The sequence below is a fragment of the Hirundo rustica genome, chromosome 15 (assembly GCF_015227805.2).
Source record: "Hirundo rustica isolate bHirRus1 chromosome 15, bHirRus1.pri.v3, whole genome shotgun sequence".
NCBI classification, from domain to species: domain Eukaryota; kingdom Metazoa; phylum Chordata; class Aves; order Passeriformes; family Hirundinidae; genus Hirundo; species Hirundo rustica.
Window position 1 is genome coordinate 9955324 of NC_053464.1, and position 25555 is coordinate 9980878.

Below are 25555 nucleotides of genomic sequence, written 5' to 3' on the forward strand. Positions count from 1 at the left end.
TGATTAATTTACATATTTGGGTGATGCTGCAATGTATGCTTGTTCTATTGCCTAGGTTAAATGACAAGAATACTTTATCCCAAATTTTTTTAGGGGATTTTATTGGGAACAACTGTATCCAGGGGTAATGACTGTAGTTTTATTTTCAAAATCCTATACGTGGAATTACTTTCCTGCAGAGTATAGACCTAAAGCTTTTCACCAAATTTGGAGGGAGTTAACTTTTCTAGAATGGGGAAAATTATCTGGGTGTACCTCCAGGCTGACAAATTTTATGGCTTCTCCTCCTGCAGCAGACTCAGCTGGTAAGTAGCATGGGATTTTATATCCCACAGTCCATTGCACAAAGTAGATGCTCTTAAGTATAAAGATGAATTGAGTAAAGAGCTGCACATGTTTATGGATACCTTGCAAACAGTAAAGATTAACCATCTTGAGTATGTTCAGAGTTGGAGTAATAAAGGATGGCATGAAACTTTTTTTCTTTTTTAAATACACCTTTGATGGGTGATTTGGGTTAATTAGCAAGCAATTTAGACACCAGTTCTGGTGTTTACTATTAGTTGTCAGCTTTTTACGCATGAAATGCCGTGTGACTGTACTGATAAAACTACTTAAGCTCATCCATTTCAGAAATAAGAAATTATATGCTTGCATGGAATGCATAATAAGTTAATGACTTGGTTCCAAAAGGGTGTCATTTTGTTAACTCTGATTAATTGCTAGGTAAATGACAACTCCAACACTGCTGGATCCCCTGGGGAGTTGCTGTCTCGCCGCTGTGTCAACCTTCTGAAAACAGCTTTGAGGCCAGACATGTGGCCCAAGTCAGAGCTGAAGTTGCAGTGGTTTGATAAGCTGCTCATGACTGTGGTAAGAACGTTCTAGTCCTGCAGGTCTTTAGGTTTCCCTGCTATGTGAGATGATAGAATACATGTCATATCTGGATATAGATTTTTACAGTACTAATCTTTTCTTTGTAGTGAAAAAAAAAAAGTTGTTAAGTGTATGAATTGCATCAGTGGTTATAATTTGTAGAGCTACAATACTTACTGGTCGGTGTGTTTTTTGGTTTTTTTTTTTTTTTTCCTAGTGGGTTTTGACAGATTTGATCTGAGTTGAGTAACCTGTGTAACTCCTGTGTACCCCCACTCACTGCCTTTCTGTGTGCTTTCTCTTTAGGAACAGCCCAATCAGGCCAACTTTGCCAACATTTGCACTGGCTTAGAGGTCTTAAGTTTCCTGTTGACTGTGCTGCAGCCCCCTGCCATTCTGAGCAGCTTCAAGCCCCTCCAGCGAGGGGTAGCAGCCTGTATGACCTGTGGGAACACCAAGGTTTTGAGAGCTGTCCACAGTCTGCTGTCTCGCTTGATGGGAATTTTCCCCACAGAACCAAGTGAGTGGTGTTTTCTTCTTCCTTTTATCCTTTATTGCTGCATAATTTAAGTGGTTGAGGGTGGGATGAAGGCGCTCTTTGGAATGTGTTAATATTCTGTTTTACGATTCCTGCATTTAATGGTCCATTTTAGCTTGCACTTTCAACCTCTGATTAAAAAAGGAAAAGCTGAAACAAGTAATCACGTGGAATACATCATTATCCATTGACATAAAAACTTAATAACCTGTGGCTGTCATAACTTTAGTCCAAGAAATGCATGCTATAAATTTAATGTATTTTTGCAATTAGAATTTTTCAGCTTCAGAAGTGCAATTTTTTAGTTATTAAGCTTTGCTGTTTTGCTGAAACAAGGAAGGGAGATAAAGTGTAAAAAAAGAAAGGCAATAGTAATATGCTGGGTCTTAATAGAAGCTAATTTAGATAATATTTTCTTGGAAAAAAAGTAAATCAGTAATGTAAGACTGCTCATCAAATTCAGTTACTCAGAAGTGGTACACTATTATAGAGGACATACTGGTATAATAAAGAGGTTTATATAAATGAGGGATCTGCCTGTGTCACCTTGGGTTGTTGACAACATAAGACTCGAGTGATGTTTCAGTGACTGTACATTCACAGTGTAACTGTTCTTTGCCTATTCTCTGGGAAATGTTACCAGAACTGAGCACACCTCTAAACTCTGCAGGTACCTCAAGTGTAGCTTCCAAGTACGAAGAGCTGGAGTGCCTTTATGCTGCAGTTGGGAAGGTGATTTATGAAGGACTGACTAATTACGAAAAAGCCACCAATGCCAACCCTTCCCAGCTCTTTGGTAGGTGTCCCACATCCCTGGCAGCTCTGTGGGAATGTCTCTGAATGAGTAATGCCTTTGTCACCAGTTTCCTTCTCCGTAAGGAAATGACAATCTGATCTGATGCAGGGGAAGCTGTGGGAAGCATTTCAAGCTAACCTGAGAGACGAGCTTGGTTTGTCATATCTGTGAAGAAAGGGAATGGAGGGGGGCTCATGGTGCTCTGTCTGCTCCCTGCTAGGTGGAAGCCTTTTGTCTTCAAAGTGCATAGGAAGAAGGTGTAATATTGCTGTTAGCCAAAAACATAAAGTAAAAGTTACTGGCAGCTTCTTAAATGGAAAAAGAAGTAAATCCTGCAGGTCCTCTGAGATACAACAGAATAGTTCAAGGAATCTGTGTAGAGTCTTCTGTGTTCCTGCCTTTCTTTTTAATTTTTTTAAACCTCATTTATTAACAGATTTAGATGGTGTAATAAGATTTATGTATTTATAGATCTTAAACTCTCAGTAACCAAGAAATTACAAAAATGCTGTTTTTTCTGGAGTGACAAAATCTGAATTTTTAGCATAGACCATTCTGAAGAGCTGAAATGGTTTTCTTTTCTTGTTTTTTTGTACTTACTGAACTGCTAGACAACTCAGCTACATAATAGAATGACAAAGATATATTGGAATAATAGAGTTTGGCCCAGCACTGGTTGTGTTGGTAATACAGACCTGAAATTGTGCAATGTTAGAAAACCTGCTGATTTAAATGGCAAATGTCCTTCACTGTTCTATTCTGTGAGCTGTGTAGATGGTTGTAATTTCACCTTGGGAATTGCCTATTTGTCAGATGTCTGGATGTGCTTTACATCAAACTAACCATGAAAGATGTTTCTTACATTTTGCCCAGAGCTCCCTTAAAAGCAGCACCACAATCAATCTGTCAGGAGGTGCATTTTGTAGTAACTCTGTGGCTCAGAGGCTGAGCTTTGGGGGCCAAATTTTGTGCCCATCTGATCAGAAAAAGAAATCCAAACTTTGGCAGGAGCCATTCAATGACCAGAGCATGCTTCTGTAGATATGCTGTGTAGATAAGTTGAATTAGAAAGTTGCAGTAGGTTTTTTTAAGTAGATATAATTTTACAGGATGTGTGTGCTTTAGGAATGAATTAGTCAACTTGAGTTAACTTCTTCAATCTACAGAAACTGATTTATAGGACTTTATCAGGTTTCTAGATTAGAAAACCAAATTTCTTAATTACTAAACCCGGGCCTTCTCATTTAAAAGTCTTTCTACTTTTTGCTACTAAAATAAATGTGCAACATCAGGAGTAGTTACATTTCTTTAAGGTCTTGGCAAAGTATTTGTTCTCAATCCCTTTCTTCCTGTCCTCTCTTTTTCCCCTTGCTGTTCATCACACACTTATATACAGAAATTCAGAGTACTTTGATTGGTGCAAAAGTAACCTTTTAGACTTAGTCTAAGGACTAAAGCTGAGACTGATTTTTTTCTGTAAATCTCTCCAGATTTCTAATGTTTGTAACCTGGGTAGTCCCATCCTTCTTTCATGGCATCTGTACCTTATTCAGGTCATACCCAAGAGGAGTTTTAATTCCTGAAGCCTTCTTTTTATCTCTAGGGACTCTGATGATTCTGAAATCTGCATGCAGCAACAACCCCAGCTACATTGACAGGCTGATCTCAGTTTTCATGAGATCCCTGCAGAAGATGGTCAGGGAGCACCTGAACCCACAGGCGACAGCAGGAACAGCAGAAGCCAGTACAGGTATTACCTTACACAGTCTGTTGATGATTAGAAGTGTTACAGAGTATTAAAGTATCTTCATCCTAAAGGGATTCAAATGACTTTGCAGGGTTTGTGTGCATTATTACTTGTTGAAAAATACTTCAGCCTTAGTGAGTAGTATTAGTGAAGTACTGAGAGCTAAAATTTCACTTATGAGTTCCAGTTACCTGCTTAATGTATGAATTTCAGTATTAGCCCAACCTTTTCAGTGAAGGGCCAGCGAAACATTTGTTGAGCTGCAGCATAAATAGAAGTACTGAAATTCTTCAAGGCTTTTAGAATATTGAGGGGAGAGGGGCTGAATTTCTTTTGATTGCTCTGTGCTTTCACTTTTTTTATTACTCCTTCCTATTTTACAATATTGGAACAACTGTGTTTGAATTAACTTGTTGGAGCTGATGCTTTAGCTTTTAATCTTAAAATAGCATCTCTTTCAGTCAGTATAATTCTGTCTGTTGTCAAATGAATTAGGTCATGAGTCATTGAAAAAATCAGATGTTCTTGTAAGAGAAAATTCAGTGCTGGTAAAAGGCCCTGTAATTTACTAATGAATAAGCTACTGAAGTAAACACTTTGAAAGAATTGTTGCTGTTAGATTCCCAGCCCATACTTTAATTAGGTAAATGAGAACCTTGTAAATTTTATTAGCACTGAGAAACAATTGGAAAATTATTAAACTTCATAGATAAGCAAGTCAGGAAATTAGCTAAACAGAATTAGAGAATTCGCTGCATCACAGACAATTTCTTTCACAAAGTTAATTGTAGTTTTTCAGTATTAAGGGTCTGTAGTACCTTTTACTAAAGATTTGCAGAAAGGAAAGAACAGGCTTGCCTTTAGGATTTTGAATGAATTTGGTTTTGAAAGGAGTCATAGAATCATAGAATTTGGGTTAGAAGGAACCTTAAAGTTCATCTAATTCCAAGCCCTTGCCATGGGCAGGGACACCTTCCACTAGACAGTTGCCAAAGCCCCTTCCAACCCCGCCTTGGCTTCTGCCTTTGCTGTGTAGGAATGTCAAGTAGTGATTCTGAACACATTATTTCTGGGGATGTATTTCCAGGCAATAGATGATGTTGCTGATATTTTTGAAATTTCAACACCTTATCTGGATTTTTTTTTTTTCCCTAGGTGTTTGATAGATGTATACACAACTCTCATCCTTTTTTTTTGCATCCATAGCAGGTACAAGTGAACTGGTAATGCTGAGCCTGGACCTTGTGAAAACTCGCCTGGCTGTGATGAGCATGGAAATGAGGAAAAATTTTATACAAGCTATTCTAACGTCTCTCATTGAGAAATCCACTGATGCCAAAATTCTTCGTGCAGTGGTAAAAATAGTGGAGGAGTGGGTGAAAAACAATTCCCCGATGGCAGCTAATCAGGTAAATTGAGTAGATGAAGTCATCATTGCTCAAATACTAAATAACTATGATTAGCCACTGTAATTCATCAGTTTTGACAATGAGGTTTGGAACAATCTGTTATATATGTTTACATGCCCTTGATGATGTTTAGACTGTTTTCATTCCCTGTGAAAATAGCTGCAGCTATTGATACTTGGCATTTTATAGGCTTACATTTGGTGTTTGATCTCAAATGCTGTTTTGTAGAGAACTTCCTTTAAAGTAAAAGTTTTAAAATATACTTCACATTAACCTGGATAGAAAGACTCTTCAGGAGGAAGATGACTAATGCTGGTATAAATTGTGTTACTCTGTAACATTTTGTGGCTTCCGCAATCTGCTGTATTTTTTGTTAAGAGTTGAGCTCTTTACAGCCTGGTGCTGTACAAAAGGACCTACACTTTTTATAATATACATCAGAAGTTTGTAATCCCTGAACAATTTAAACTGAATTTTAGTCCAAATTTTAAAATTCTCCAGCGTATATTAGAAGGATAAATGCTTGAGTTATTTTTCTTTTTAAGAACTGTGACCTACCAAGCTCTTTTTCAGTACTTTAGAAGTGAAAGAGCCATGTAAAGGATGGCTGAGTTGGAGTTTGAATGTGCTAGTTCTCTGCATGTTTTAAGATGAATTGACAAAATTAATCATGTCTTCTTTTACCACAGACACCTACTCTCCGGGAGAAGTCCATTTTACTGGTGAAAATGATGACTTACATTGAAAAGCGTTTTCCAGAAGACCTTGAATTAAATGCTCAGTTCTTAGACCTTGTTAACTATGTCTATAGGTAATTATAGCAATTAATCATTCATTGCAGCCTATTGGTTCATAATTTGTACCATATATGCCCTTTATAACATGTCATCAATCTTTTTAGGTCTGAATTAAGGGATATATTGTTTTTTTCCTAAAATGCAAAATCAATTCACTTTACTGAGACCACAGTGCACATTTATGGAAGGCAATTTGAAAACAGAAATTCCTTAGTAAGGATTTTTACTTTTGGCACTGACAAAATACCTCTATCCCAACTTCTTTCTCTCCCAAGATACCAAGGCATTCTTGTAGCTGGCTGTTTTCTCAACACTGTGGTTACAGCTAAGATCTATCTTTTCGCATTCATTGGATATAAAGATGCTTTCTCCTTGAAACTTTATTGTAAATTAAACTTTCAGGACAGTTACTTTGCTAGGTAGACTTGCAGATTTTGAAGCCCAGTGAAATAATTAAGATAGTCACCTTTTCAACAAATGGCAATTATTTAATGTTATGCTGGTGCTTCACATTATTTTGCAGACATTTTGCTGCTGTGCTCTGCTGTTTCACTGTGTTTCTGTGTGCACACAGTGCTCATAAAATTTTATCAGTCAGTTCCATTTGTCATTTCAAACCCACATACAAATGCGGCTCAGTGTTTCACAATTATGATAAGGTTTTATCCTGAAAGAGTATTTCTACACGTAGCTCTGGGGCAGCTTTACAACAAACTGCCATATTTTCTGTGTTGTTTCTCTCAAAAACTGCACCTGGATGTTTGCCACCTGTGGGCTTTTGCAGAATGTCACCTCTTTGGATTTTTGTATTATACAAAACCTGGGAATCTTCTCTTTCTAACGGCTCTTATTTCATCTGTATTCATTTCAGGGATGAGAATCTTTCTGGGAGTGAACTTACAGCTAAACTGGAGCCAGCATTTCTCTCTGGTTTGCGCTGTGCCCAGCCTCTCATCCGAGCCAAATTCTTCGAGGTCTTTGACAATTCCATGAAACGTCGCGTTTACGAGCGCTTGCTTTATGTGACCTGTTCCCAAAACTGGGAAGCAATGGGAAATCACTTCTGGATAAAGCAGTGCATCGAGGTAGGGAAACTCCTTGTATCAGAAATGCAACTAGAAATATGTTTTATTCTTTAGTTTTCCTCGCTGGGTGTAAAAGCATTATGTGGTGTGTGTTTTGTAGTGGGTATTGTCTGTATCAAAGCTGAAAATACCCAAGTCTGCTGCCTCAGATCATGTGCTGCTTAAAAATATATGCAATGGCCAAACAGTGAAATGCTGATGCTTGGGAAGTGGCTTTAATATAAATGTTTAAAATCTGTTTTCTCTGCCAAAAGCCTAATAACCAGGTTTATACTTAAGGAAAACGGTCTTTTATAATTGATAATGATTATGAAAAAAACTCAAGAATTGTTGTAGGAGGAGATTTCAAGAAAATTGTTAAAGCTGGAATGTTTCCTCTACCAGTATGACAGCTGTTAGGTGGGATTGCATTGAAATGAAATTGCATCTTGGCTTGGTTTATTTAAAATGAAATGGGACAAAACCTTTTACTTTAACCACATGCATATTAAAGCATGAATTGAAGGTGACTGTGAACATCCTTTTTAGGGTAACAGAGTCTGTGTTTATTAGCAGATTGAGGACACTTAATACATGTGTTAAAAAGTACAAAATACAACCTTTAGGCCTAGGAGATTCTATTAATAAAGGTGATAAATACCCTTAAACTTACTATTGCAACATCTATGTTGTTTAAATATTAAACCATAGTGATGTTTTCTTTGGAGCACTGCAGTAAAATGTATGTTCAAAACCTCCTGTTACTTTTCCACGTGGTAGCTGCTGCTGGCAGTGTGTGAGAGGAACACCACGATAGGCACAAGCTGCCAGGGGGCCATGCTGCCCTCCATCACCAATGTCATCAACCTTGCTGACAGCCACGACAGGGCAGCCTTTGCCATGGTCACACATGTCAAGCAAGAGCCTCGGGAGAGGGAGAACAGCGAATCCAAAGAGGAGGTAACTGACAGAAAATGCTGTGGAAAAAGCCATCTCTGTGGTGGAATTCAGCACTTCCTAGTTTCTCACCGGATAGCTTTGGAGAATGTGTGATGGAGATGATGTGTGCAGATTGTTCGTGTCTCTTGTGGTTTAAGCATGTGTGGGTCTCTCAGAACTCCCATTCATTCATTTAGCCTTTACTTCAGCTCTCTAGGCAATTACAGATCTGAACCTGAAGAAGCAGCGGAAACGGTGAGGCCTGAAATAAATTGATCAGGAGGGTGTTTTCTCTGGGGGAAAATAATCAAAAGTACATAGAAGATGCCTATTTTTACTTAGTGAGCTGTTTACTTCTGTGTAGGATGTTGAAATAGACATTGAATTGGCTCCAGGAGATCAGACCAGCACTCCCAAAACAAAGGAACTGTCAGAGAAGGACATTGGCAACCAGCTGCACATGCTGACCAACCGGCACGACAAATTCCTCGACTCCCTTCGGGAGGTGAAGGTGGGTGCAGGTGGTTGCTGACAAACCACTTTAATCCTAAAATCTTCAAGCTGATCTGTTTTTGTTTGTTTGTTTGTTTTTCCTTCTTCTATCTCACACTTCTCATTTTTTAGCTGAGTTTTCTTATGTAGACATCTCTTATAATCTGTAATTTCTTATTTGCTTATGGTAAAAAATTCTTATGCCTTCACTTCACTGCTAGTTATTACTGTATCCCTGTCCTACAAAATTAAATATCATCCTCCTTCACTGTAAGTATATTTGAACAATTCAGTTCAGAGACTAGTGATCACAAACACAGAGTATAGGATCTAAATCTGTATCAGCATCTTATGATTAAATAATTTCTCAGAAAGTAATTTAGCTGAAAGCTAGGTTTAAATAGCTCCACACTAGCAACAGCTCTATCCAATTAACCTGATTATTCCTATTACCAACATGATCAGCATCTTCCCCTTTTCCTTCTTTTTTTTTGGTGGTTACAGTAATGAATCAGAGTCTTGCTCAGCAGAAAAATAGGACTAATTTCTTTCTGCAAGTCTACATTGCTAAAGGAAATGTATTTTTTGTTGAAAAGACATTAGTATTACTGCTGAAACAACTGTATAACTGAGCTGTTTTGCCACAGGATTAATTGTGTTTTCCTATTTCTATGCATCTGTCTGTTTCCAGACGGGAGCCTTGCTGAGTGCCTTTGTTCAGTTATGTCATATTTCTACACCTTTGGCAGAGAAGACTTGGATACAGCTATTTTCACGACTTTGGAAAATCTTGTCTGACAGACAGCAACATGTGAGAACCTCTCTGTCTCCCACTTGCAGATTCCTCTTTGTAAATGACTGCTGCTGCAGGAAAATGTATTTGTGTGGTGACTTTGTTCACCAGCTTTGAGATATTTGCCACTCTCTGACTATTGAATGCTGTATACGTGTATCTATACATCTTTTGAAAGAAATAGTGCCCTTCATTTTACAGAGAGAAATGTACTCATTGAATGGTTGCTCCCTGTACTAAAGAGATTTTTAATCTGATTTCTCTAATTCAAGAATCTGAATAGACAGATAATACTATGGTTTTTTTTCTAGGCTCTAGCAGGTGAAATAAGCCCTTTCTTGTGCAGTGGAAGCCACCAGGTGCAGCGAGATTGCCAGCCAAGTGCTCTGAACTGCTTTGTGGAAGCAATGTCACAGTGTGTTCCCCCCATTCCCATCAGACCTTGTGTCCTGAAATACTTGGGTAAAACTCACAACCTCTGGTTTCGTTCTACACTGATGCTGGAACATCAAGCCTTTGAAAAAGGACTGAGTCTGCAGATTAAGCCTAAACAGACAACAGAATTTTATGAGCAGGAAAGCATAACTCCCCCTCAACAGGTAACGTTATATTGAAATACCTTATGAAATATGAAGGGAAAAACCTAACACTGACAAGTCCTCCACTAAACCATGTCCCCAGGTGTCACATTTTACATGTATTTTAAATACCTCCAAGGGCAGTGACTATAGCATTGCCCTGGGCAGCCTGTTCCAGTGCTTTACAACCTTTTCAGTGAAGACATTTTCCATAATATCAAATCTAATAAACCTCCCCTGATGCAACTTGAAGCTGTTTGCTCTTGTCCTATTGTATTACTGACTTGTTGAAAGTATTTGTTTTCTATGATTTGATCTGTTGTGTTAGGGAAGACAGGCAAGAGTCTGTGTACAAGCCTTAGGATTTTTTTTGTCATGCAGTGTTGTTCTCAGTACATGGTTGTTACTAATTTCTTGCCTTGTAGAGTTTTAAAGAGAGTTTTAATAAGTTTTATAAGCACTTCTCTATTGCCATGTCTGTCTCAGCTTGCCTCAGTGTAGAACATGGGGTTTGCTACCTACTATGCTTTATAAAGACAACTTGACTGTGGAGGAATATGTGTTCTTAACATTGTAGGAAATCCTGGATTCCCTTGCTGAGCTCTACTCTTTGTTACAAGAAGAGGATATGTGGGCTGGGCTGTGGCAGAAACGCTGCAAATTCCCAGAGACAGCAACAGCCATTGCCTATGAACAGCATGGCTTTTTTGAACAGGTACAGTCTTGATTTTAGAAATTATCTGAGTAGTTCTACTGTCAGTATGAATATTTTGATCAGCAGGAAAAACCTCTGAATATTAATTATTAATTTCAGTCCTCTAAAATGGAAGCTGCCCTGGCTTCCCTACTGTCTACAGTAGTAGTTTAAGGCCTTGTAATACTGAGGTAAGGTGAAACTTTTGCATACACCCATCAGATTTTCATGACATTTGTCAAGCTCCCAAATAATAGCTATATTCAGGAATGAATTTAACACACTGGACTATTTTTTACGGGTCTATGAAGGTTTCCTTATCACTTGTTTTTAGAAAGAAAAGACTCTTAGGTGATTGTTTATGTAGCAGGTAGAAACATGGAATGGTTGAATGTTCTTTAGGCACAGGAAACTTACGAAAAAGCGATGGAGAAGGCTAAAAAAGAACACGAACGGAGCAACGCTTCCCCTTCCATCTTCCCTGAGTACCAGCTCTGGGAGGACCACTGGATTCGGTAAGACTTGAAAGCTGATGTAGAACAAGTATTTTACCCTGCAATGGAAGCAAAATACCCTGCTCTTCCTTTAAAGCATTAGTTATGAGAATAAACTTATCTCAGGACTTAGATACAGGGGAAACTTAAGGGAATAAAAAAAGCTATTTTGTATTCCCTTAACAGAGCCTCAGTAGTGATATGCCTGAATTGCTGTAAAAATGTAATTTGCTGTTGGTGGAAACAGACTGGAGCTAAAATTTGTTTTTCCTGTTTAAAATGGTTGTCCTGGGAGACAGAAAATACAGGTCTTCCCTGTTCACAGATTTCTGTATTATAACTGATAACAAATAAATTTAAAAAAAAGTCTTCCCATCTGGATAAAACTTCTGTAGTGCTTGCAAAGCTGTTTGTAGACAAATATGCAGATAATATTCTGATACAAAACATTTATTGTCACTTTTATTGAAGTTTTTGGGGGTTTTTTGGTAACAAAATTGACACTGCATTTGATTTTCTTAGTTGCTCAAAAGAGTTGAACCAATGGGAGCCTTTGACAGAATATGGCCAGTCCAAAGGTCACATAAATCCTTACCTGGTGCTGAAGTGTGCCTGGAGGGTCTCAAACTGGATTGCTATGAAGGAGGCTCTGGTGCAGGTGAGTCAGGGCTTTTTGTGCTCATGTTTAGTTTATCCTCATCCTGCCTTGGGTATTTTCATCCCCACTGTTTTGAGAACCATCCCATGAGAATAAGCTGGTGGTTGTTGTTCTTGAGGCTGCTATGAACTGCCAGGCTGCATGGACATCTTGAGCTTCTTGGGGCCAGTGGCAGACTTCTGTTGGAGTTGCCAGTAGATTGTCTGGATTTTTTTTTAAGCATTCTATATGGTGTCACTAATCTAAAGAAGATGGAAAACTTTTTTTTTTTTTTTATTTTTAATATTTTGATTTGGTTTTTCTTTGGTTTGTTTTTTCTGTTTTGTTTTAATTTTAAGGAAAGATATTCTCTTTTCATGGTAGGTAGAGTTGCTAATGTGTGATGAGTTAATATAGAAACATTAACCAGATGTAAAACTGAAATCTAAATGGTGAGAATGCTGCTTTAAATCACAGGTGGAAAGGAGCTTGCAGATCTTTCTTGCACTGCTGGATACAGTGGGACAATACTGGAATTAATCTGCTAAAGATGCCAAAATTTGCAGTAAGGGGTGAAGTATGTATTTAAAGTACAATGTGAAGCCAGATCTCTGAGTAGCAAACTGCACATGCACAAAACCCCCTGTCTTATGGGTGCTATTTACATTTTAATTTTCTTTTGTTCCTATAACACTTAGTATTTTGTGTCCTATTTAAGTATGCAACCTCAGAGGCTAAGTATAGAAATACTTGAGAAACCTTTAAAGCCTAAAATAAGAACTATATTGTACAGTCTGTTATAAGCTCTGGGCTTGAAGGGAGTGAAATAGATCATGTCTGACAGCTTCTGGTTTTGGACAATTGCAAGTTGAGTGGAAGTGACAACCCTGAGTAAGTGCTGATATGCTTTAGCTGCAGTTATATTAAATGAGGTATTTTCAGTAATGAGACATTTACCAAATGACTGAGGAGAAGATGCTGCTGAAGCCATAAATGGAGCCTTTGTGACTCTACTCAGGTTCTTGTAAAAGTGTCAGCACACGTTTGCATAAATATTGGGATCTGAAGGAATAATTGATTCTGTGCTGCTGTACTCACTACTCCAATTTTATCGATATTTTTTAATGTGGCTGTTTTTTGTCAAGCTCCATGGTTGATTCACAATAGAGGCCAGAGACTATGGCAAATATCTATCACTTTTCGTAAATCTTTGTGAAAGATTTTTAATAATCTGCCCATTAAAGTTGAGCTATTAAAACAGCAAGTAGCCTTTGATAGGACCCAAGACTCATTTCCATTTGCTCACACACTGCCATTGTGTTTAATGATCCAGTCGATAACATAATAAAGAAGGAGATTATTTTCACTATTTAAGGGTAAGGATGCTACCTGGCACTCTCTCTTTGCTGGCCCAGGCGTAAAAGTCAGTTGAGGATAACAGGAATAACAATTGTAACGGTCACCATACAGTTTATCAACAGGAGGATAATGCAGGGGGATTTCTGTGCTGCACATCAAACCATAAAGGACTTGATGTAAAGTGGTGGAAAAAGAGGTGAAAAGTTGTAGATTAAAGGCCTGCAGCATCAGCTGGTGAGCACTGGCCCAGTGCAAGTTTGCTGTAAAATGCTCACAGAATTTCGGTGCTGCACAATTCACATGCTTTGCTGGGTTTAGTTGCCATAGTTCTACTGTTCCAGAATTCTGAGGAAGTGATGTAAAATTATTTTATGAATTATTTTAGCACTATGGCCTGACTTTGCACCTGTGCTCAGAAATTGCTTTAACGTAAATGAGAAGGTTGGTTGTTGATTACTTGAAAAAAATATTAGCTGTTTATTTTCATAAACTTAGCAATCATTCCACATTTCTCTATTACTAAAAAGCTAAAATGTACTGACCCATGACAGCCTTAGAGCAGACATGCATGCTGCATGATGTGGGACAGGTAGGGACAGGATCCTTTTAGGTGAGAAGTTGCCATTGTGTGTTCTGGAGCCCCTGAAGCATTTCAGACACAGTGTGTGTTATCTGCTGAGGAGCATCTTCTGGCTTTTTACAGGGTGAATTGTTTGCTGTGAGCTTCCTGCCCCTGTGGCAGGGCTGCTTTGGGCTGGCTCAGCTCTTTGAGCTGCGTTCCAGTTGTCAGTGTAAAAATACCCCAGCAGCAGCTTGTACTCTTGTGCTGAATTGGCAATTTGTGCCAGCCTGCCCTTGCCAGTAAATTTAGGAGAGCTGAAACTCCTCTAGTGACACAAATGTTAATACTTCAATCCGATGTTTTTAAAAAATGAGATAATTTTTTAAAGCATCAAAGCTCTTTGTTTAAGAAAGCTTCAAAAAAATGACCCGTTTGAGTAGGGAACGATCCTTACTGGGTGTTTTTCCTCTTCCACAACCAGGTGGAACTGAGCTGTCCAAAAGAGATGGCCTGGAAGGTGAACATGTACAGGGGGTACCTGGCCATCTGCCACCCCGAGGAGCAGCAGCTGAACTTCATCGAGCGGCTGGTGGAGATGGCGAGCAGCCTGGCCATCCGCGAGTGGCGGCGCCTGCCCCACGTCGTGTCCCACGTGCACACCCCCCTGCTCCAGGTGACAACACACTGTCCTCATTTCCAGTCCTCCTCCACTAGCAGCTCTCAGAACTTTCAGCAGCTGCAAGTGTCAAATATTTTAGTGTATACAGTATATGTAAATAGTGCTGATAGTTTTTGCATCATGGTATTATTTTTCATTCAAAGTTGCAGAATGTGTGTTTCTATTTCTTCAAAGTACTTGTTTCTTCTCAGGAAGAGCTTGTAAGGGATTGAACCCACCTTTTTTCAGACCTCCAGAAAGATTTTTGGGAAGCACTTGGCACAATTCTGATTATGTGGAATATGTAGTTTAACTATTGCATGAAATGAAATAACATGTATTGCTTGGTGGAAAATGAATGGTTGTGTCCTTTGCAACTTTCACACGCATTTTACCATAACAAAAATGGATTTGTTTCCTTTTGAAATGTATAAAATATCAACACCTCGCTGTTTTCTTTTGGATTTAATTATGTAAATAATTCATTTTGCAGCTGTAAGAGAATTTTTGAGAGTAGATATTTTATTGACTAGTATAATCAAACGGAAGTAGGGGCTTAAATCCATCTTTAAAAAATATGATTTGGCCTTGAGATACTTTGAGAAGATTCTTGAAAATGGACCTTGCCTCCTCTGATCTTTGTGGTACAGCTGGAGTCAGTGTGGAAGTGGGGCTGGGGCAGGTCTGTGCTGGGTTTGGCAGTGGGGGATTTAGGAAAAGCATGCCATTCTTTTGGCATTTAAGCTTTGTCCCTCTTCAGATGCCCTATAAATATATGCCTGACAAAGCTCCTCTTCCTGTGGAGGGAACCTTTTTTCTCCAGGGGAGGAATTGTGGAATATCTCAATTTTCGTAACAGGTATCATTTCTTGATGGGCCTTTGCTCAGAGATCTGAGCCCTGCCTGTGGAAGTGCAGAGGACTTTGCTTTGAGTTCTCTTTGGTACAGAGGCCTCTGTGATTCTGTTTAAGATCAGTAGTTTCACTCTGTGTGTGATTCATAACCAATCTATATAAGAATGGACCTCTATAAAATGATTGCTGCTGTGGGTAGAGCTCGCACAGCAACTCATGACTTTGAATTTTTATAATACAACTTGATGCATCAGATAAAGTGAATGAATATGGATATTTTCTCCATATTCAGAAGTAGTTATCAAGTAAATAGGTACAATTTGTGAGCTCACACAATGCCATTAGATGACTTCTCAATGAATTTAATTCCTTCCTGCTAAGTTTTCACCCATATTTCAAATTGCCCTCCTCCCCACCTCTGCTCAAGAGTGGCAGCATCTGCAGCAGGAAAAGATTAATATTGCTAAATAAAGTATTTAAGTGCTTTCAGATGTCAATTAAAACAAGCTTTTAAAACAATCTAATATGTATATATCCCTCGTGAAGAAATGATAAATTAGGCAGTGACTGACAGAGGTACAAATGCAGCCTTGAATTTGCACTGCAGTAATTACTTTTTTTTTTCTAATATCAGATAGTATGTGATTAAATACCCGTGAGAAAATTAAATTTATGTGATGAATGGGTGTAGGATGAAGGTTAAGCTATTGTGAGAGCTGATACTGAGATGATTGTAGGAAAATATTACTTTAATTTATTTTGTTTCAAGAGATTTCACTCTATAAATTTGGACTGCCTTTTCTTTCCCCCTCAAATAGTTATCTCATTTGGTTGATTAACAATGAATACAACTGTTATCTGCCAAGTGGTAACTTAGAGAATACTACACTGGCTTTACTGTACTACAGGTAATTAAATTCCATTAAAGTTTGTGGGCCTTTTCTTCAGGTGGTTGAAGTTTTAACGAACTGTCTGCTGCCTTTAGTGGGTTCAAGACTGCTGCCATCTTCTGTTTGTTCCTTATTTATATTGTTTATGTTTTCTAGGCAGCACAGCAAATAATTGAACTTCAGGAAGCAGCCCAAATAAATGCGGGGTTGCAACCAACTAATCTGGGGAGGAACAACAGCTTACATGATATGAAGACTGTTGTCAAGACTTGGAGGAACAGGTTGCCTATCGTGTCAGACGATTTATCCCACTGGAGCAGCATTTTCATGTGGAGACAGCATCATTACCAGGGTAAGTCTGCCTGGCCCAGCATGCAATAATCACAGAATTTTCCAGACAACGTTAAGTTCTCGGTGGCTTGATTTTTGACAAGTTTTAGGTTTTATTCAGTTTCCATTTAAGTATCTGATAATCTTAAGCCCTCGTTTCCTGTGTGAGGTGCTGCTCTCTGTATAACTCCATCTCCAAACATTTCCCCTTGCCTTTCCAGCCATTGTGACCGCATATGAGAACAGTTCCCAGCACGATCCCAGCTCCAACAACGCCATGCTGGGGGTCCACGCCTCTGCCTCGGCCATTATCCAGTACGGGAAGATCGCTCGGAAACAAGGGCTGGTCAACGTGGCGCTGGACATCCTGAGCCGCATCCACACCATCCCCACCGTGCCCATCGTGGACTGCTTCCAGAAGATCCGGCAGCAAGTCAAGTGTTACCTGCAGCTGGCTGGAGTCATGGGCAAAAATGAGTGTATGCAGGTAGGGCAGCTCTGTTCCTGAAGCTCTTGTTGGAACTCGTGGGGTTGCAGCAAACAAGCTGCCTGTGTCCAGAACAGGGGCTGAATTGTGTCACCGAGACACACAAGGCAATCACACGCAGACAAGAGATTTTTGCAGAGGTTCCTCTGATCCAGCTCCTAGCTGAAAGAGCGGAGAGAAGAGACCCCTTTGTTTATTTTTTTACTTTTTATACATTTGTGGGTCTAGCAGAAGATTGGCTTTTTGGGGTTTCCACCCCTCAGCCTCAGTGGCCAGACCAATTGTCAGTTACAATTGTTTTCAGGTTAGAAATATGCAAACAAAGGACAGAGAATGAAAAACAAAGTATTTGTTTATATTACTTCTGTGGGAAAGGTAGAAAACTGCTCTAATATTCTACAGTAACTAAAAGATCTGACTCCATTTGTGAAAATCAAAAGGCTAATAAAGAAACTCAGAAAAACCAGGGTAACAGAATTGCCTTGGCCATCCCCTGCAGGGATTGTTGTTTTGAGGAATGCTGTTAGCCCAAAGCAGTTAATGTCCTCTGTGAACTGGCTACTGTGAATATATTAAAATTTAGCTGAGCCTGAAGTAAAGTGGGAGTAGGTTTTTTGAAATCTTACAAGGATAAATGGAAAGGACTTTGAAAATGGTATTGTTTGTAATGGGAAAAAACAACACTGCTGCAAGACTAACTGAAGCTCTGAGTGTCTGACTCACGAGTGGTGGATGCTGTCGAGCTGAAATAAAATTGTATGTGTTGAAAAGGAAAAAATGTGATTTTAGGCTAAACCCACTGGCTTGTGGTTGGCCAGCAAATGAACCTTGTAATATAGCATAATATAATATTATAACATAAACAAGGTGGAAAAATCACCTGCTAAATGTTGTCAGTAGTATTTGCTTTGCATAGGCCAGTGGAAACTTAAAATTGTCAGTCTGTATTTTTTAAAATGAAAAAGAAATACTAGCAAGTCATGCTATTTGAATTTCAAGAGAATGTTTTGGCTGTTGTTTTATGGCACTTTCATTTAACAAAGCCTTCCCTTTTAAAAGACTTTTCTCACTAAGGCTTATTTAACAGGGTCTTGAAGTTATTGAATCAACCAATCTGAAGTACTTCACCAAAGAGATGACTGCAGAGTTTTATGCATTAAAGGGAATGTTCTTGGCACAGATTAACAAGTGAGTATGCTGGCTGCAAGGGGGACTAGCACACATCTGAAAAAAATGCAGCTGAAGTATTCAACACAATATTCAACAGCAGAAAAGCTGTTCCATATCTTTATACCAACCTAAAATTTCTCAGTGCTCTGTAAGAAAGTAAAAGTATCTGTGAGAATTCCTTTGCAGTTTGGAGATGTAATGATTGGCCCTATATTGAAGGACAGAAGTAGTAATGGTTTTTCTTTGCACTGACAGGCATTTTACTGAAGAAAATCTCTCTTTAATTCAATAAATAAACATTTATCAATCAAATTTTGTTTGGTGATGCCAAAAAGACCCCTTCAGATTTCAAGAGCTCTTAGTGGGCATGGGATTTAATGACAGTTTTGTTATGTATTACATATGGGTGGAATAATTCCTTTACCACTGCATTGTGACCACTAATGGAATGAAATCCATCAGGTGTACACTGCAACCTCACATAACAATTCAAGTCAGGAAATGATGAATATCTTCTTCTGTGGATACAAGAGAGAATTTTAAATAGGCAGAATGCAATTACTTTGATGGAAAGTACAGTGGGCTTTTATATGGTCACAGGCTTAATTGTAGTTGAGGTGTAAATAAAAGAAAGTGTGCTTCCCCCATATATATATATATATATATATATATATATATATATGTATGTATTTAATTCTTGCAGAGAATTGTCTATTTGTTCCTTCAAGATAAAATGGATAAAGATTTCTGTTTAAAAACATGGCTCTGATGTACTTACAGTTTCTTAATCTCACCAAAAAACACAAGCAGTTTTAGCGCTGCAGTTGAGGTCAGAAATTTAGGAAGGTTTCAGTTAGGACCAGTGGCAGTGTTGAACCTGAACATGGGGCTGCTGATTGATTACCTGTGTGTCAACGAAACTGAAGTTAAAGGTCACCTCTGTTCCTGCATCCTCCTGTGCTGCCCATTGGCTGGGCAAGGTGATGGAAGCCATTTTAAAAAAACTCACCTCAGGTGTCAAGAGTGATGGATTGTAGAATGGGAGAAAGGAAAATGGACAGAGAAGTCCCTTTTTTATAAAGGGGCAGTAGTGATACAAAGTCATCCATCAGGCTGCTGCTGGGCTGGGTCAATTCAGACCTTCATCCAGGGTTCAGGAAGCTTCTGAAAGCAAGGACTTTAATGTAGCACAGAAACTAACACCTGACAGACAAAGCTGTTTTCCTTTTTAGAGTTATGCCTCAGTAGCTGGTCATTTTAATTTAGTATTATAATCCTCCAAGTTAATATTGTTATTTTAAAAATACATTACAGGTAATATAAAAAAAATGACTCAAGCAAGCATCGTGTTACTTTCATATGGTTTATTTCAATGCTTATTCTGCAAGGGAGAAGTGAAGCTCTTTCTGTTAGTAAGGAGTCTTGAAATACTTTAAGTTTCTTCATTTTGGTAATGCTTATGTGAGTTTTCTCATCCTTTATTTTTATGCCTAAGGTGTAACATAAATTCAAGGGCTGTGTACATATTGGGGTGAATCATGCCAAATTTTGGACTTGTGACTCTTGAGGAAACATGGAGAAAACCTCAAAAGTAACAAACAAACAGTCTTTTGGTTACCCAGAGCAGTGTGATGAACTTTGAAATTCCTTCACTTTTCCTGTTGAAAAAAGAAACTGTTACAGCTGTGGGGATGAGGAACTGACTGTTTCCAGAAAATGTCGATTGTAAATTTTTTTATGACTTGTCTGGAAAAGGAGTTAAGTAAGATGCACTCCTTTAAAAGAAACTTAAATAACATCTTCCCAGTGTTTCTTTACTCACTTTTTTTCGCTCAGTGGAGCAGCATGTTTAAATGATTTTGCTTCCACTCCCCTTGTGTTATCATTCGCTCTTTTTTTCTCCCTGTTTCACTGCTTGGGTTTCCACGGCACTGCAAGTTTTTTTTTTTTTTTTTTCCTTTTTTTAAGCCAGTATTGTGGAGATTTTTAACGCTTATGAAACTGTTTTCATTATGAAGCATTTACTTTTGTAGGTGCTGAACTTTAGGGAAAGAAATGACAAAACAGTTGTAAGGGACCTTACTAGAGTACTTAATGCAAAAATATCACCGAGTCTTGAGAAACTATTTGCCTGCCCTATCAGAAACCCGACTTACACCAGCAAACAGGTACTAAATGATCCAAAACTCACATTCTCACTTGTCACCACGCAGGTCTGAAGAAGCCAACAAAGCTTTTTCTGCAGCTGTGCAGATGCACGACGTGCTGGTGAAGGCGTGGGCCATGTGGGGGGATTACCTGGAGAACATCTTCGTGAAGGAGCGGCAGCTTCACCTGGGGGTGTCTGCCATCACCTGCTACCTGCACGCCTGCCGCCACCAGAACGAGAGCAAATCCAGGAAATACCTGGCAAAGGTCAGCTCTAGGTGCTTAAAAAAGCATCAGAGCTCCACCCCCTCGGGAAGGGCTGGGCTGATGTTCACTGCTCAGATTTTTGCAGTTAGAGAAAGGGTCACTGAGGGAAAGCTTTTCTTTAGATGGAGGGGCTATGTGTGGTTGCTCTTAACTCATCTTGGGGTTTTGGACTTCAGGGGGATGTTTGGGGTTTCCTTTAGGTGTGGAATGTTTCTGTAGGAGGAAGAGGACAAATCACATCCAGCATTTGTGCTGCATAGGGTGGTGAAATACTTGCAAAAAAGGCATCCTTTGGTCCTTTGAAAAGTAACATAATTTGAGGTGTGTTTATGATTACTATGGATAAATAATAGTGACATTTACCTAAGTATTGCATTTTATTCCAAGATAAGCCTTTTCTGTGCAGTTTTGCTCTGAAATTCAACAAAATTTTGGCCAAAAAAAGCTATTTGTGTTTTATGATTCTCAGTTTGGGGATATTTAATCTCTTTATTGAGGAAAATTAAAAAATTGTACCAGACCAAGGAAGACTATCTGTTCTGACCATGAATCAAACACAGAAGCTATTGTTTGAGATTAAAGGTGGCCTCAGTTGCACTCTGAAGTTTATTATTCTCCCTGTCTGGTTGCATAATAGTTAATGATTTTTACCCTATGCTTAATATATTTACATTTAAATTAAACTAGGGGTGGACAGTTAAAATGATTAAGAACATCCAAAGAAATAATCAAGTTCTTGCATCAATGTTCATTTATCTGGGTTGCATATTTTAGGTTTTATAAAACTGTCTACATTTATATCCACACCCCCCAGCCCAAACCCCAGAGAATTTCTGGAATGCTGTTACGTTCATTTGCTCTTTTCTGTCTTACTTCACAGCAAGGAGTACGCTTACATTTATTTTTTACATCCTTTAAATATTATTTCTGAGGGAAAAAATAGCATTGGTTAGGCATAATGAATGTAAGTTCTTGTCCGTGAGGCAGCTTTAACACTTACAAGGAGCCCACAGTCATGTTAATAAAATATCTTTGCTTTTGTGCGTCGTAATGATTGATGTGTCCTAAATTTAAGCACTGACAGATCCTCTTGAAATTCTCCTCCAGGTTCTTTGGCTGCTGAGTTTTGATGACGATAAGAACACCTTGGCAGATGCAGTGGACAAGTATTGTATTGGTGTCCCCCCCATCCAGTGGCTGGCCTGGATCCCACAGCTGCTGACGTGCCTGGTTGGCTCAGAGGGCAAACTCCTCCTCAACCTCATCAGTCAGGTACAGAAGATGACCTCTAGTTCCTTATTGTCCGTCATCTTCATTTGCAAGATGACACAAATGATGATCTATTTCAAAGCAAATTACGAAAACGGCAAGCTTTAAAAATGGTATTGTTTGCAACTGTTGATGTGTTAAAAAATGGTAATTTCTGCCTTTAAGCAGGATATTTTAAATTTCAAAGGGACTTTTACTTACTGAGATTAAATCCAGTGTAGTTGTATCCCTATTTGCATTATAGCTCTCTCTCTGGAATTCTAGTTAATATATTTTTGTGAATGATACAGATAAAATACATAGTTAAAAATACACATAAAATATGTAGTTAAAAATGCTTGTAATGTAGGAGTAAAGAATGGTTAGCTTTAGTAGCTACAGGGCAAACTCTGTCTGGAAGTGTTTTGGTGTTTGTTCATTCAGGTCGATGTAAAACAGTTGTAAAGTCCTATTGGTGCACAGGTGGCCATGGGAAGCTCTCACAAAACCTGAATTCCAGGCCTGCGCTGCTCCACTGTTTCCTGGAAACTGGCACAGGACAACTGTTGTGCTGAATTCCTCGCACAACTCCTTTCTTTCCCTCCACTCTTGATTTTTTTGAGACATAGACTTACCATGTGGGTCCCTTCCACATCAGGGTATTCTATGATCCTGTGAGATCGAGCTCCTTTTATACTATCCCCTGCCTTTGCTCTTTCAGACCTCTGAGAATGTGTGTTTTTGTAGCTAGGGAATATGTCCATTTGTGTTAGATGTGTATGTGTGTGCAGATGTACTCATGTTTCCTTCCATCTCTCTTCATAAAATTAAAATGTAACTTTGAAGAGACCATGCTCGTAAGCAGCTTAAGATGCCAAAGTAGGTAAGAGGAACTTTGATGGGTATGGCTTGGTATTGTCTGGCAACACTGGTGTGCCCTACTGTCTTCTGACAGAAAAAAACTCATTTCCACACATTGTAGACACTTTATTTGTTGAGATCTGTATAAAATTTTTAGGAGGGTTTGCTCAGGAATCATACTTAGTTGGAGCTTAGACTTTTGTGCTACAGTGTGAAGCGTGTGTGTGTCAGCTTAGTGATTTGTCATAAATATCAGATTACTGAATACTTAATCCCATTGCAACATTTCTACTGCTTACCATATCCATTTGGATGGAGAAAGGATCTGTGGTTTAGTAAAATTGTGGCTGGAGAAGCCTCAGATGACGTCTTAAGATGTGCTCAATTGCAGGTAGTAGACACAAGGTTTCTTTCCTTTAATAGATACTGAGATTTACAGATTTAAATGGGATGCTGAATGTCAACATCTCTTTAGGGTTTGGTTTTTGGTTTTTTTTAAATGGAAGCCATAAAATCCTGTTTTTATTTTTGGGTGCAGTTGGTATCCCCTTACATTAAGTGCCACAATTAGGTGGAGTGAAGTTACTCTCTAATGGGCTTTCTTATCAAGTATCGTGGGGCTTGCTGGGAGTTGGGGCCTAATTTAAAGACTAACTGCTGTCATTATGTCTGTTTTCCTTCCATTACGCACATGAGTAAGATCTTTGAGCTGGCCCAGCTGGGGCTCTGACATTATGCTGCTTTCAGGTTTATTAGGCAATATGATCTGGAAGCCCTAATTAGGTGATATCTTAACAGTGTGTGCAGGGAGCTACCAATTCATCCTCTCTGCGTTTCTGTTACTGAAAGAATCTTTAATCTCCATAAGCTGTTATTTAACACAACGAGCTGATTATTCCTGAATTGGACTCATTTAGAAGAGAACCTGTCATTGTTGGTGTGATCTGTAGCCGGTATCCCTGAAGTGAGAAATGTGTATTTCCAAACAGGTGGGAAGAGTCTATCCCCAGGCTGTTTATTTCCCCATCAGGACCCTCTATTTGACCTTGAAGATAGAGCAGAGAGAGCGCTACAAGAGCGGTGAGTTTGGTCCTCACAGAATTGTTTCAGCTCTTTCTAACTTAATTGTTGAGTTTCACTGGAATTTACAGAGAAAACAGATTCTCTGGGAAACATACCAATTTAGTGAGGCTAAGGGAAAAAAACCCAAACTCTTGATAAGCTTTGCTTGCATTGATTTGTTTCTGTGAAGTTAAACCTGCAAATGGCTTGAGCTGTCTTGAATTTTCTTGTATAAAATACTCACCAAGAAGAGTTTTGTCTCTTTCATTCTCATGTCACTTTAATTATTGAGAATCCCATGTTCTTTACTGGATGTTTATCTTGATGAATTTGTGGAGAAGTAGAAAATTCTTGATTTATAAATACAGGAGAGCGTCACAATTTTCTAGGATTCTCTAGACTAATTTTCATTGGAAGCACGAACCATGCAACATTTAGTTGTTTTCAAAGGTGCCACACTTGTAAAAATATCTCCATAGTAACTTCTTATGGTAAATTTTCAAGTAAAACGAGCACTTCAGTTTACACCAGATAAAAGCAATGTTGGCTTTGAGAAATGTTTGGGAGATGGGGAAAGAATTCAGCAACTTGCACAATAACTCTTTTCCCAAGAACAAATCACATCTGGAATAGTTATGTCAAATGATTCCACAGAATTTAGTTGTTCTATTGTCCCATATAATATCCTGGGAATCCTGGGAGAGCTACTTTAAGAACTCTCATTTCAGTTCTGTGTTCCTTATTACAAAGTACATTGTTTGGTTAATTGCCCTTTCCATTTGGGAATTAGTTCACTAAATTTCTGTATAAAATTTGAAAGGGCACTAATTAAATAATGTTTTATTTTTGTTTGGGTACTCTTTTGCAGAAGGAGATGCCTACATACCCTAACAATTTTTTAGCATTATTTTTCAGCAACAGTAGAATATTTTCCTGTAGGTTCTGCCAAAAAACACTGCTGGGTGGGTGGATTGTGTCCGTTCATGGGGGTCATCTGATAAAGCAAAACTCTACTTAATCACTGTCTGATGGAGTTGTCATGCTAGAGGTGTTTTGTGATGAAAGATATGATATCTGTTGTTGGCATCAACATATTTATTATGTGTGAAAGGTCTCCCCGAAAAGGAAGGTAAAAAACCGTCTGTAATTGAAATAATTTGATCCTTTATGAAACAATGTCTGTTACTTCAAGAGCATAGGTTGGTAATGTAAAAGCTACACCTCCTCTTTGGTTTTGCAAAGTGTTTATTTTGCTTTTATGTTGGGAAATCTGTACCACTAAATAGCATTTGATGCAGAGTTTTCTCTCTAAAAACCCCCATTACGTAAGGAATACATAATTAATACTTTATGTAAATCTCAAGCCAATTCTTGGAACAATTTATTTTATTTCAAACAGACACATATCAAGTTCATGGAAGGTAATTCTTATTTCCTTTTTAATGTCCACTTTCCAGATTCAGGGCAACAGCAGCCAAGTTCAGTTGGAAATCAGTCCCACTCTGCCTCAGACCCTGGGCCCATCAGAGCCACTGCCCCGATGTGGAGATGCAGCAGGATCATGCACATGCAGCGGGAGTTGCATCCAACACTTCTGTCCTCTCTGGAAGGCATTGTGGATCAGATGGTGTGGTTCAGGGAGAATTGGCACGAAGAGGTATTTGGCTTTGGTACACCTTCAATGTGTGGCTCATCTAAGGGAAAGTTCACTGCAAAATATTTCTCCAGAATTAATTTTAAACATCAAAGCGTAACTGTTTGCTTTGATTAGTAAACTGGTGTTTGTGGAACTGTCTGTTCTGATT

The 25555-nt window shown here is 38.7% G+C and overlaps 1 protein-coding gene across 5 annotated transcripts in view; it reads left to right on the forward strand.

Annotated features, from left to right (window-relative positions):
* The window catches only part of TRRAP (transformation/transcription domain associated protein), a 76014-nt gene that overhangs the window by 35881 nt on the left and 14578 nt on the right, over positions 1-25555 (forward strand). For 3 of the 5 annotated variants that reach the window (XM_040078768.2, XM_040078767.2, XM_040078770.2), the window contains exons 43-65: positions 294-305; positions 727-873; positions 1183-1396; positions 2085-2210; positions 3814-3960; positions 5164-5366; positions 6056-6177; positions 7035-7248; positions 8008-8187; positions 8531-8677; positions 9350-9469; positions 9763-10050; positions 10607-10744; positions 11126-11238; positions 11740-11875; positions 14257-14448; positions 16334-16529; positions 16729-16994; positions 18082-18182; positions 20378-20579; positions 21687-21851; positions 23678-23768; positions 25208-25407. In XM_040078768.2, coding sequence (XP_039934702.1) covers positions 294-305; positions 727-873; positions 1183-1396; positions 2085-2210; positions 3814-3960; positions 5164-5366; positions 6056-6177; positions 7035-7248; positions 8008-8187; positions 8531-8677; positions 9350-9469; positions 9763-10050; positions 10607-10744; positions 11126-11238; positions 11740-11875; positions 14257-14448; positions 16334-16529; positions 16729-16994; positions 18082-18182; positions 20378-20579; positions 21687-21851; positions 23678-23768; positions 25208-25407 — 3720 coding nt within the window. The remainder of the gene's footprint in view (positions 1-293; positions 306-726; positions 874-1182; positions 1397-2084; positions 2211-3813; positions 3961-5163; positions 5367-6055; positions 6178-7034; positions 7249-8007; positions 8188-8530; positions 8678-9349; positions 9470-9762; positions 10051-10606; positions 10745-11125; positions 11239-11739; positions 11876-14256; positions 14449-16333; positions 16530-16728; positions 16995-18081; positions 18183-20377; positions 20580-21686; positions 21852-23677; positions 23769-25207; positions 25408-25555) is intronic. The other 2 variants (XM_040078769.2, XM_040078771.2) reach the window with 1 other exon arrangement.